Below are 14,124 nucleotides of genomic sequence, written 5' to 3'. Positions count from 1 at the left end.
GTACATGTATTTTCATTTTTAAAAGTCATAATGTTTAACCACACTGTTTTCTTACAGTGCTCAAATGAAATTGCAAGCTCCATTAACAGACTTTCATTATCACAAGTATCTTTCAAACAAATACACCACCAACTACTGTACAAACATGTACTACCATCTGACTAATTAATTTATATGTGGGTATAAATTTGATAAAGTCAAATTTAATTTGACAACACACTGGTCAAAACCTATAAAACTTCTGAATAATGGAAATACATTGTCTTTGTTTATTACAGCACATCTTCCCAAAGGAGAAATAAAAATAAAAGAGAAGGGCATCTGAATCTTGAGAGACAGATGAGAACTTGTTTACATGTCCTACAAAATTCAAACATTCCAACAAACTAGTGTTTGTATATTGCCTGGTGGACTAGTAAAAAATAAATTGCTTTTGCTTGTTTTATGATTTTCCCAGATTTCCAGTGTCAGTAGTAAATAATTGGAAGTCAGTCAGTCAGTCAGTCTCCCTGGGGAATGGCAGCATTTGGGACCCAACTGATGGCATTCACTCCCCCATGAAAGGAGAAGGATCAGCTTCAGTAATTTTGTCTTATTGATTTGACATCTGAGAAGTCCAAATGCTAATACTCCTAATGATCAGCCATTCTTTTTGACTTTTGGTAACAAGTATTCTCATACAGTGAATATCAAAGAGAACTTTGTGCTCCACATCTGTCATTTCAAAATTGCCATTTTTGAACTCCCCTAGTCTCAAATAAGTAGTGCATTGTCTCCCTTTTTTGCTCCCTACAACTTTTTCCCCTACTTCCAGGGCTCCATGATGCAAGATGTCATTTTGCCGGTCTTCTGTTCCAGTGATAACTTTAATTTTAGTGATTTTAATAGGCTTTTCAAATACAATCACATAGAGATCTCCAGTAGAAGGGGCTTTACCCCAGAAATACTCATCAATGCTGCTGTAAGCCTTGCTTGCCTCGTAGTTTTCAAATACATTCATGTTGGTATGCAGATTTGCGGGAGGATTGTCAGGGATGTCAAAAGAATCCTCTTCAAAGTCATCATCCTTTAGCTTGTTCTCAGCCCCTTTGTAGGATGAATAATATCCCATGTGCTGGAAAAGAGATGGCTTAAAACGGATCGCATCCTTCTGAGCTAACAACCCACGGAAATGGATCAGCAGCCAATCACAAGGCATTTCCTGGTAAAACATCAGCAAAAAATGAGCCAGACGAGGGAGGTCATGGGAATGGTACAGCTTTCCAATATAGCCCAGTTTGGAAAACTCCAGAGTCACCCAATAGGAACCTTCTCGTGAAGCAATTACTTTCTTAACAGCAGTCAAGAAGTTTTTAGAACATCGAACGTCATCTTCTAGCATGACATAATAATCAGAAAGATTAGCACAAAAGTTAAGCAGGAAAGCATAATCTACATTTTGTTTGGAGCGGAACTTCACACGATCTTCTGGATCATTATAATTTCTCTTAAGGCCATCCAGTACTGGATAGTACTCCTCAGGGGCATGGATAACCATTAACCTGCCAGCAATGATGTGGTGGGCAAATTTCTGTGAAATATCCTTGACCATGCTTTCACACCAGGATGAGTCAAAATCTGCTAGGTGAACCACCACAGTAATTTCCTTCAGCTCCTCATAACTCGACTGCTCAAATATGGACTTGATTGTCTCGAGCAAGTAATTCCCCTTTTTCCGTTTGACTGAGGACAGGCCAATTGTAAGATACTCTGTGCAAAAGAGAATTCAGACGCAAAGATTAATTGAAAGTGAATCAGACTTTGAAAATCATATCAAATGAACGTTAACCTCCAGGCCTTCAGTGTATTAAATAAACCTTCTCAGTGATGAAGTCTGTGATGTTTGGTATAAGAAACATATTAAGCTATGTGTAACAAAGATTCTCCTCTTCTTCTTCACCAAAGAATTGTGTTGTAAGCTGTCTGATATGTGGAGACTATTGAATTAAACATTAGTTCGTTAACTGCAAGAAGTATTGTGAAATGGAATAAAGCCAAAGTGAAGTATGCATTTATTCCTAATGGAAAAATGAAATACACATAGACAATGTCAAAGCTATAAAGCAATGGGACTGAAAAACTCTGGCTCACAAAGTGTTCTTAACTCAAGCCATTATGAAAAAAGCACAAAAATATGAGTTAAAATTAATTGCCTTGCTTTTACTATTTTATGGTACCGTAACAAGTTTAATTACATCTATACAGAATATTGAGGATTTCTAAACTTTTCACAGATGATTTCATCTAGTCTTTTCAATTTTAAAATTCTTCCCAATTCTCTCATTTTTCTTTGTTAGAATTCCTGTTACAAAATTCCTTGATATTTTCATTAAGAACTAAGGGTATTCTACTTGAGACAGGTAAATCAGATTTTACTTAACAGTACAACATCATTTACTTCTGAAAATTCGTGTTTTATAAGGAATTTTATTACATTTAAATGTTTTGGGTAAGGTTTGAATTTCAGTTGTCTGGCACCAATTGCCTTCTGTGGTATTTGGAAATAGCTTTTCTTTCACATGTGCCTACAGCATTAGCTTAATCCTCCCTGATATTTGTTAACCTGTACTCCAACTCTATTATCAAAACCTAGTTGTTTGGATGAAATGCAATCTGTTGGACTTGCGAGCAACTACACTTTTGAGAAAATCATTTCATCATATTTTCTGTAAGAACGTGTCCCTCTTAAAGCTAATGTGCTTCATTTCCATGGCTGCTGACCAAAACACTGTGTACACACCCTGATTTGCAAAATGTTGCAAATAATGTGACCATGGGAGAAAAAAAAATTGATCAGTTTCAAATGAGGCAGCATGGGGCCCAGCTCTACATGGTCTAGTCAAAATGAAGTTGTAGTACAAATGCCTATGTCATCAGCACCACCTATCCAATCCCCAGACTTCTTAAACCTTACACTAAAATTTACATTTGCAACCCTGTCCCAGGAAGACCCACAACTCATATACATCTTATTTTCCTCTCTGTGCTTGCACTTTTCTACATTCTCTATTCTGACTCACATTTCCTTTGGGTTTTTTTTGTTTTTTTTTTTTTAATGCAAAATTAGAGATTTGGTATCTAAAGGGGACCTGTCCAAAGCCAAATATTGAGATGTTTCAGGGGGAAATCAGGATGTTGGAGAGATGAGGTGGGTGAGGCAACATCTTTCATTGGACCAACGGCATAAAGTCAGAATAACCAGACTATTGAAATTGTCCTGCCTCTGGTCTGAGTGCAGAAAAACCAGCCATCCTTGCAGGCTATGGTCCTACAACTCAGTTTCTGCATGGTTCCAGTTTATGGAATGACATGCATGACCTATCAAAACAAAAAGCAGTCAAGTAGCACTTTAAAGACTAGCAAAATAGTTTATTAGGTGAGCTTTCGTGGGACAGACCCACTTCTTCAGACCATAGCCAGACCATTGAGTCTGTTCTGGGCTGGCTACGGTCTGAAGAACTGGGTCTGTCCCACGAAAGCTCACCTAATAAACTATTTTGCTAGTCTTTAAAGTGCTACTTGACTGCTTTTTGTTTTGATAGTGTATAGACTAGCACAGCTTCCTCTCTGTTACTATGCATGACCTATTTATGTGTGGTCTCAGCTACAGGATCCATACAATGAGAGTCCAGCGGTTCAAGTCATTTCAATCCCTGGAGACCTAGAAATGCACATGTATTGTTCCCCGGCACCATCACAGTTCAAATATACAATGGGAGTTCCATGAATTTCACCCTGAGTAGAAGAGTTTTCAAAGTTTTAAAATTAAATGATTCATGATTTTAAATGATTTCCACATTTCTGTAAAAAAAAAAAAGAAAGAAAAAAATAAGAGGTAACATTGTTCTTCATTTAATGAAAGTCAGGTACTCATTACTTACTTTTCCTTGGCAAAGGTGTGCCAGCTAGATACCGATAGGAAACATTTATAGATCCTGAAAAAATTGACAAGTCTTTAAATGTGTGAATGGAGCGCTCGGAATTAAGCTGATGTGTGGCTGTTTCTCTGATTAGTTGCTTGTCCCCTTCCTAGCAAGATGAAAAAAGAAAGAATGAGAGAGAGAGAGAGACAGACAGGCATAGCATGGGAGGGATAATACAGAGAGAAATAGATTTGCAAATGCCAGCCAAAAAGAGAAGAGGGACAGAAACATTTCAAAGAAGTTTTCTGAAAAACACTTAAATCTCAGCTCATTCTAAAAATACATTATCCGAATAGTATATATTTTGCTTATAGGAAATTTATCCTATAGTTTCAGATTAATAGTATTTGGAAAAGAGGAAAAAACCTTTTGGGGCAGAAACATTGACAATCTATCTTTCAAGAGGAACTAAGAGTACTACAGTATTGCCTGAAAAATGCTGCTATATTCAACATAGGACATACTCCCCCTAGAGGGCGGTGGGGAAGTTTTTAACATATTTTTGAGACATTAGAAACTGCTGCAGGTGCAACATAAAATAATATTCTCAGAGATAAGGTAAGACTCTACCACTTTGGCAACTTCCTGAATATGGCCCACTCCTACGCCTGATCCTTGATGTGAAGGGGAAGTAGACAGGTTGCATTGTGCTGAAGGTTGCTCATGCCTTAACCCACTGCATGCCCTGCCACCAAAGCAGATTGATACAGAGAAGGGGTAGGATTGTGGCCATGTATCCTTCCTCTCTCTCCCATTTCTCTTTGAGTTGAGGCTTTCCATCCCACAGTGGCATACAGTGTCCCACCCATATCAACCTTCTCTTCTTCATACTTAAACAAAGAAGGAAAAAAATCCTGAGAGTTGTGATGTCATGGAGGTGAGTTTAGAATTAGGAATGTTTATCTAGTTCACACTGGGTGATGCTGGCCCTGAGAGGAGTATGAAAATTATCTGGCAGTTTCACATATGTGCTATAGCACATTAATGCAAGACAAGTGAGCTGAGATTTGAGTAAAAGAGAGTGCTGTTCAGTAAACTATTGTTAACAAGAGTTAAAAGGACAAAAATGAATAACATTTATTTCAATATTTTTAAGACTGAAAATCCGGGATGTGTCAAGGCTTTTATTTTATAACACTAAGAAATTCTTCTAGAAAGCTATTGTAGGTTCATGTTAAGTTCACTATTTTTGTTTTATAGAAGAAATAAATAATCCATTTATAAGCTGAATCAAGTTCTCTTGGCTAACACCCAGCTGTGTCTACCTGAACTGATATGCTTTCTTGTTCTGCAAGGTCTCTCTGGTAACTTCTTCCTCATGCCACTAGGCTCCCTTGCATTTATTGATAAGTTATGAAACAAAGCTTTATGCTTATCACTTTCCAGATTAGAATGTAAGTCAATAGACTCATGGATGTGCCTATAGCTGATCCACTAAATCTGATGGCTACTCACTCTCCTGATTTTTCTGAGATGATTCTAGTTAATCAGGGAAACAGTGAGTACCCAGAAAGGGAAATAAGTGCAGGGGGAAGAATCAGTCAATATCATACACACTTTGTGCTACTTTTGCCTGACCTTGTGAGATTCTGCTAACATGCCTAGACTAAGGGGTTAATTGCCTCCCAAGAGACATCTGGCCGCTCAGCAGACACAAGCCCATAAGCAATATTGCCATTACTTTCACATTGCTTCAAAAGGGTACTCACCTTTACAACAGAAAGAGGAAGACAGTTCCTTCTCCCTATCTCTTATAACCTACAATGCATGCTTACCGTCAGCACTCAACCATGCACACTCTGAGATCCAGTTTAAGTGAATTTAGCGTTCATGAAAGTTTCTGGATCTATTGAGCAGGATTAGCATATGCAGCTGCAATGTTAGTACCCCCATATTGCTGTGCCAGTATGAATCAACACTGCACCTCACGTACATGAACTGCAGCTGTACCACTCTGTCTGCTTAAGCAAACTTGTCTTTGCTCACTATCCCCCAGAGGGCTCATGCATTGAAATGGAGATTTCAGTCCCCCATTTCAACATCCACAAGACAGTCAACACTTTTACACAGCAATAGTGAGTGGATTCTTATGGAGACATGCAGGGGCTTTCAAAGGAAATTTGAAAGCCTCCTATATCAACCTTTTTCACACTTTCTTTATGAGTAAAAAAAAAAAAGTCTCCAAGGCCACAAGGGCCCACCACCACTCCAAGCTTCTCTTCTCCACATATCAGAGGGGTAGCCGTGTTAGTCTGGATCTGTAACAGCAACGACGGTCCTGTGGCGCCTTATAGACTAACAGAAAAGTTTTGGGCATGAGCTTTCGTGAGCACAGACTCACTTCATCAGATGCTGGTCTTGGAAATCTGCAGGGGCAGGTATAAATAAGCCAGAGCAAGGGTGGGGATAACAAGGTTACCTCAGTCAGCAAAGGTGCGGCTTACTACCAGCAGTTGATCTGGAGGTGTGAACACCAAGGGAGGGGAAGCTGCTTCTATATTTAGCCTGCCATTCACAGTCTTTGTTTAAGCCTGAGCTGAGGACGTCGAATTTGCAGATGAATTGTAGCTCAGAAATTTCTCTTTGGAGTCTGATCCTGAAATTTCTTTGCTGTAGGATAGCTACTTTTAAGTCTGCTACTGTGTGGCCCGGGAGATTGAAGTGCTCTCCTACAGGTTTTTATATATTGCCATTTCTGATATCTGATTTGTGTGAGTTTATTCTTTTACATCCTGTCCAGTTTGTCCAATGTATATAGCAGAGGGGCATTGCTGGCACATGATGGCATAAATTATATTGGTAGATGTGCAGCTGAATGAACGCACAATGGTGTGGCTGATATGGTTAGGTCCTGTAATGGTGTTGCTGGTGTAGATATGTGGGCAGAGCTGGCAACGAAGTTTGTTGCATGGATGGGTCCCTGAGCTAGAGTGACTGTGGTGCGGTGTATAGTTGCTGGTTAGGATTTGCTTCAGGTTGGCAGGTTGTCTGTGGGCAAGGACTGGTCTGCCTTCCAAGACCTGTGAAAGTGGGGGATCATTGTCCAGGATGGGTTGTAAATCCCTGATGATGCGCTGTAGAAGTTTTAGCTGAGGACTGTAGGTGATGGCTAGTGGTGTTCTGTTGGTTTCTCTCTTGGGCTTGTCCTGTAGTCAGAGGCTTCGTGGCACACGTCTGGCTCTGTTGTTCTGTTTTTTCACTTCCTCAGGTGGGTATTGCAGTTTCAAGAATGCTTGGTAGAGATCCTGTAGGAGTTTGTCTCTGTCGGAGGGCTTGGAGCAAATGCGGTTATATCTTAGTGCTTGGCTGTAGACAATGGATCGTGTGGTGTGTCTGGGGTGGAAGCTGGAGGCATGAAGGTAGGTGTAGCAGTCAGTGGGTTTATGGTACAGGGTGGTATTGATGTGGCCATTGTGTATTAGCACCGTGGTGTCTTCTCCACATGGTTTTGTTTGCCAAACACTAAAACAGTCACAACTTTTCCACTCTCCCTCAGGGTACAGCTCCAAGGTGATCTTCCCCTTTCTCTCTTTCAGTCCTTTCTGCAGGGTCTTTCCTTGCTTCCTTTGTATGAACACACCCCTCTCCCCCAAGCTTTTCTTCCCAGCAGTTTCCCACAGTTTTCCCTCCCAGGGGACTCCCTACTGCTCCTGCTACCCCTTCCTTACTGACAGCCTAGTATTTCATAGCCCTACACTTTTAATTAGCCAAATTCTCTGTGCCAAATCTGCAGTTAAACACCCCTGGCTTGCCCACATCAGCTGACTAGGGCTCAGGCTGCAGAGCTCTGCAAATGCAGCGTAGATGTTGGGCTAAGGCTGGAGTCCCAGTTCTGGGATTCTTGCCCCTTGTGAGTCTCCTGATCATCTACACTGCGATGCTACAGCCCTACATCTATAGCCCTTTGATTCCAAGTCCAGTGACACAGACCAGATGTGGGTGTTGAATTGTAAGGTAGATATACCCATTGGGAGCAACTGTTCTGGCACAGGGGAGCTGGATCTGTTTCACGTAAATGTGCCAGCCACCTGTTCACAATCCAGGTTGATGACAAATGCTAAGACTTTCTCAGTGGATGTCGGGGTAGGAGGGGATCAGAGCCTGTTCATCCATTGTGCTGGGTATCCGAGAAAGGTTGGTGGGGAATGACTGAAGCATTGTGCACCATTCCCTCATCCACTACTTTGATGGGACCTTCCAGAGGTAATGGCTATCAGGAGAGCTACAGGCAGTGCTACTTTACATATAGAGAGTCAGAGTGGCGGAGCCTTGAAGGGAGTTTCCAATTCTGTACATTTTTTTTTCTTGCTGGGGAACTCTTTGGGATATTATGTCTGAACTTCCCACATTTAAGCTTCCACCTTAGCAGGAAAAATATCAGATGGACAAGGAGAGCTGTCAAACATGGTCAGGGATCTAAAAATAAAAGTGAAAAAAAAGCCAATAGCCCAACACATTTGAAAAATGGTTGATGGACCATAAAGGTATCAGGAGATCTGGAAAAAACTGTCAGCAGAAAGTAAAAGACTTGGCTGGGAGTAACATGAGCTCAGATATGCCAGATTTGTGATGAGAGAAACAGTGAGAGAAAGTGAGTGGTTTTTTTTTTAAGACAAATTAAGAATCAGACATCAAGGGAGTCAGAAACTGGACAGAAAAGGATGTGAAAATAAGCCACAAAAAGCAGGTACAGCAACAATACAAAAGCCTCTGGGGGAATTTGAGGCAATTAGCAAAAGTCAAAGAGGCATCAGGGAGTGCGCTAGTGGGAGAAAATATGTATAAGCTGGGTCAAATGTCATCACTAACAAGAGCTGATGAATAAATAAGATACTGTACAAAATCTCAGTGCAAACAATATCATTAGAAGAAGTGATATGTCAGAAATGGAGTGGCATAGCAGAAAACATGGATTCTGTTTAGGATTACCTGAAAATGGTTTAGCTAGCAATGATAATATAGCAACGTCACCTGTTAACATTTTTTTCATCACTATGTCAGTTTAGCCTAAGCTTGACATTATTAGACATTGACTGTTAACATCTCTGGCCCTGATATTGAGAATCCTTACACATAATTATTTATTATAACTTACTTGCACAGGTGGACTACAGGCCAAGTGGAACTCTATGGTGTTAGTTTCATAGCAACAAATATATACACCCTCTGCTTTCTAAAATAACCTGTATGTTCTTAATAAACAAGACAAAACATGGGAGTGGAAATACTAGCTCAGAAGAATCCCAGCAGGTCAGTGGTAGACCCAGTAGAGTATCTTGACTCCCAACCCAGTACCTTATACAACAGAGCATGTTGTTTCATGCTTGCCTTTGCTCAGGTGACTGCAGGATCTAAGCCTTAAACATTTGTGTCCTTTCGTAGGGCCTGGTCCAACACTCAATGTCCACATCTCCATTAGCACCTCAGAAATTACCTCACTTTGAATTGTGGCCTATGCACAGTTTTCACATGTAGCACAAATGTGCAAACTGTAGAGTTACAATCAATAGTTAGTGATTTGAGCTGCTAATTTCAGGTACTTTAGAAAATCCTACCCTTTTACCATATGCTTACAATAGGTTTCCATCTGCCAAAGCCCAAATATGAGACACATGGCATGATGGAGATGCAGAATTAGACATGGAACAATACATATTAATTCAAGAAAATAAAAATGATGTGAGATTAATTCCTGTTGTGTAGTTGAGTCTTCAGTCATACCTTTTGCTTGGGTAACACCATGTGCCTGAGTGTGTCGTTGTCAGCAGAGACTGAACCTGGGTCTTTTAGCTGACATGATTACCTCAGAAATAAATACTTTTCAATAATCAAAATGTCTATGTCTACACTACAGCAATCTGTTAACAGAAGCAACTGTAGAAAGCTATCTTCTGACAAAACCCCTGTCGACAGATTGCGTACAGACACGAAAACGGATCACTCTGTCAATCTGCTTTGTTGACAGAAAGCAGCCAGACTGCCCGGCCTCTCTCTTGATCAAATAGCCCACTGGAAGCACAACAGACAGGACTTCTTGGTGTCCCAGAAGATGTGTCTGTTGACAGAGAGCCCCCAGGAACATCCATGCTGGCGCTGAGTTGACAGATTCTATTGAGAAAGGCATTCTGTCTCCTGGGGCAAGGGCAGAACATTGTCAATGGAAGTTCTGCATTCTATCAATTTACTGTTTACAGAAAGCATTTATAATCTGGACACTCCATGAGTTTTGTCACCAAAACTCTCTAGTGAAGACATAGCCAGTGAGGGCAATCCATATGAGTACCGAAAGGGGATAACTGTGTTACTAAAATGGAGAACACGCAAGAGGCACAGCTCCACATTGTGCTAGATACCCTTTTGGTAACATCCACAATGTTTCTTAAACCAGTAATGGGACATGTGATATATGTTACTTTTATGGGAAGAACACCTCAAGATTTCAGTGACATCCTCGTATGTATATATGGTAGAGTGTCCTAAAATATATACGACAGTTGTAACTCTTGGTTTAGTGGGCTGTTCATAGTAGAATCTCCCACTAAACCAAGAGTTACAGCTGTCATTTTGACATCCAGCCAGTTTCTAACTTGGCTGAGAACTTGGACTCTGTATTTGTTCCATTATCCCCTTTCGTCCACCGAGAAAACTTACCAAGACATAACCATCTTCAATGTACAAGTTCATGAATAGCAGGCAAATGACAAGGACTCCTAGGAATGATACTGCTGATCTCTTTCTCAAGCATCTCATTTTATCCAAATATTTCAAATTGAGCCTCATGTGAAGAAACAAAACAATGTCTCCTAGGAGAGAAAAATACAGTGTTATTAAGTTATTTGCATATCTGTAGAACACAACCATTCAGAGACCAAATTACAGGCATTAGTATGCACATTACATCATGTATTTCAATTAGAGATGGTAAGAAACTAGAAAACAAATTCTTCGTTTATACAGGCCAGACTATAAGCGATTCTAAACCTGAAAACAGATTCAACTTTTGTGGCTATATCCATGTCAACTTCGAATCAGAAAGACCATTTTTCTTTAAGATACTGTCCATTAAATTTTGTTAATTATTGTACACAGTTTCTCTCTACGCCTTGTTATATGAATGTACTCCATGAAGCTGTATTTTGTCAAACTGAGATACAGAAAGGCCTACACAATTATTAAACTGCACATACAAAAATAAATATTGACATGCTCCCAAGCTGACAGATATATATATAAAAGCATGTGTGGATATTTGTCAGAGATTTTGCATTCATTTTGAGAACTTTCAGGATAAATAACATAAAAAATCTGGGAATTGAAAATTACAATCCATATTTGCTCTGGTAAACAAATCAAACATTTTGAAGAATTATTCCAGTAAATCTTAAAAAGCAGTGAGTCATATTATTAATAACAGCAAGCAATCTATTAGCATTCGCCCATACAGTTAAAAATGAGCAATAAGGTAATTATGTATATACAACAGATTTTTTAACTCTTACATTAAAACAACATAAAATAAAGGAAATAAGGAAGTAAAAAATGGGCCACATTCACCACTCAAGTTCAAAGTATCTGGGAAACCAAGTTAACCAGCTATGGAAGAACTATACCATCATCATACTGAGAACAGGGGATGTGGTGGTAGATCAGAGAGAATACCTAGGCTATTCCTATACCTTAGTGACCCTGAGCAGTTTAAATAGCCCAATGAGACTATATTTAGATTATCACATTGTTTTCTCCAAGCCAAATTATTTATGAAAACAAGTAGCAAGATGCTATCAAAATTTGTTCCTAGAAAGTAAAACAAAAATGTCCATGTTTATAATATAGATTGACCCTCTCTAGTCTGGCACTCTCAGAACCTGAGCAGTGCCTAATGAGCAAATTTGCCAGACCACAGGAGGACAATATTATCTAGCAATACTATCAATTTTTCCTCTGCTTATTAGATTCTTAGAAGACATTTAGGGGTAAATTACAGCTAAATAACAGCAGAGAAAACTGAGAGTCAAGACTGGTGGCTGTAAGTAAATGTTATGGGATCATGGGAAACTTGGCCACACCCATGATAAGCAGTTGTCCAGCTAACTAATGTGCTGGATTACAGACGTTGCCAAAGACAAGAGCTCAAACTAAAGAGGTCCAACCTGTACAAGTGAAATTCTCAATATGTGGTAGGACACTAAAATGCAATACACTATAAAATGGAATTGAAATCTCATTTTCAGAGCTAATTTTGTACATGTTTTTCATCTTCAAAATATTGTCCTGCTTCATATTTCTCCCTTTATCAGGCAAACATTGCATTCTAACCTGGCTTTCTGATACCTTTTATCATAGATTTTGTATTAACAGCTGATAACCCTCTGAAGGCTTATTTGTCTATAAATAAATAAGAGCATGCCAATATTTTGAAGGTGTACAATGTACAAAATTGTTTCTTATAAACTTGAAATATAGTTATGAAAATGACATTGCAATTCCATTTTTATAGTGTATTGCATGTTATCATCCTACCACATGCTGAGAAATATATCTATCTGCATCATACACAGCTTCATTTCCATGGCTGGATAGATTGTTTACTTTCATTGTGTATGAAATTACAAACAAAGGAGTAACAAAAGGAAGAATTCTCACTGACCATGTACAGAAAAAAGTAACATGCGGCACATAGGTTGTAGAATTCAAAGAGATAGCCTTAGGAACCTGATGCAAAGTGATGAAGCAGGAAAGTAGGTGGGTTTTTATTTCTGCTTTTTCTTTTTTTAAGAAATGCTAGAGCTGTCAGTTGAGTGCAGGCAGTAAGGAAATCCTTCCTGGATATGAAATGATACCACAACATTGTCGATTATATTTTATTGCCCTTCCCACCCAATTGGCAACTAGAATGCCTAGTGGCAACTAGAATGGTATGTGGGTTCTCTCAAGATGGCAGTTAAGGATCCCTTAGCAATTTGCAGAAAAAGGACTGAAGTTCCACTACAATTTTACCCCTTTTACTAATCAAAGGTAGTGATTTCATAATAATATACATAAGGACTTTTTAAAACAGGGCATCACTTATAGATATTGAAGAGGCTTCATCGTCCCTCTCCTTAACATTGTTGTTTTTAAAGTGTGGGATGGGAATTAGAATGCAGGCTATGTTCAGAATCTGCCAAGAACTAGCCTGATCGTCAGAAGTATGTTTGAACACATGGATTTTAGAGACATCAGCAATTTTCTGGATGGAGTAATACACCTTTGAGAGTTAAAGAGAAGATTTTCTCTGAATCATATTTGCTGATCTGAGTTGCAGTACTAAACATTTCCAGCTTTACTCCACTTAGCTCTTCACAGCCAACATTGCTGCGAGCTACAGATCCATATTGTGCACCAAGGACATTGTTATTTCCATACAGTCATCAACAGAATATAGCATCATTGAATGATCATAAATGGAAGACCAGAGGGTTGCAGAAGTGTAAGTGAAGGGCTACAGAAACTATTAGTGGTGATGATGTATAAGATGGCAAGAACTCAGCTTGATTCTGAGAGCACAGGCTCAGTTTGCAGGACCATCTTCTAGAAGAAAATCTCCAAACTTTTCCTGGTCACATTTAATATAGAAATTATTAAAATAATAAGCACTACTGATCGCAAATAGTATTCACAATAATTCGAAGAACAAAATAAAATTTCAGTAAAATTTTGTTTGTACAGAAGAACAAATAAACAGACTGAACAGAAGGATGCCACAATTATGGTTTAAGAAATTTATTACATACAGTACGTTCTCCAGACAATGTACAAACACTTGCTTTTACAAACACTAGATGGCAGGATTCACACACATCAGCATGCTCTGTAACAGGTACTTCTTCAAATCAGTTTATTATTAATACATTGCTTTGTTTAGCATACTTAGAGTATGTGCCTTTAGGAAATATTCCCTGTATTTTCCCAGAACTACTACTTTGTTACAATTCAATTTTCAGCTTCTAACATTGTATAGTGGAAAACTGTGGATGTGAAATTGGTCAGAAGAATACTTAATATTTGTTTCTTGCATTTGTGAATTCAGTCAGCCTCTTTTGAAAAATATATATGTTTATATACATATGTGTGTGGGTCTTTCCATGGTGATATGGCAACATTCTTTAAGAAGTAATAACAT

General features: G+C 39.0%; 1 protein-coding gene across 1 annotated transcript; it reads right to left on the bottom strand.

Annotated features, from left to right (window-relative positions):
- Positions 1 to 592: 592 nt before the first annotated feature.
- MGAT4C (MGAT4 family member C) lies at positions 593 to 10,742 on the bottom strand. The gene is made up of 3 exons (XM_074983995.1): positions 10,614 to 10,742; positions 3,921 to 4,068; positions 593 to 1,749 (listed from the first exon to the last, which is right to left on the bottom strand). The coding sequence occupies exons 1-3, from the start codon at positions 10,740 to 10,742 to the stop codon at positions 593 to 595; spliced, it is 1,434 nt and encodes a 477-aa protein (XP_074840096.1).
- Between the last annotated feature and the right edge of the window lie 3,382 nt (positions 10,743 to 14,124).

The sequence above is a fragment of the Carettochelys insculpta genome, chromosome 1, assembly GCF_033958435.1.
Source record: "Carettochelys insculpta isolate YL-2023 chromosome 1, ASM3395843v1, whole genome shotgun sequence".
Taxonomy (NCBI): Eukaryota; Metazoa; Chordata; order Testudines; family Carettochelyidae; genus Carettochelys; species Carettochelys insculpta.
Note: the sequence above shows the minus strand (reverse complement) of the source record. Positions and strands in the feature narration are given on the sequence as shown.

Coding starts and splice junctions, on each gene's coding strand:
- MGAT4C (XM_074983995.1), bottom strand. CDS start 10,742: ATGAGGCTCAATTTGAAATATTTGGATAAAATGAGATGCTTGAGAAAG. Junction 4,069..10,613: donor TTGAAGATGGTTATGTCTTG/GTAAGTTTTCTC, acceptor TCATCTTGCTAG/GAAGGGGACAAGCAACTAAT. Junction 1,750..3,920: donor CACACCTTTGCCAAGGAAAA/GTAAGTAATGAG, acceptor TCTTTTGCACAG/AGTATCTTACAATTGGCCTG.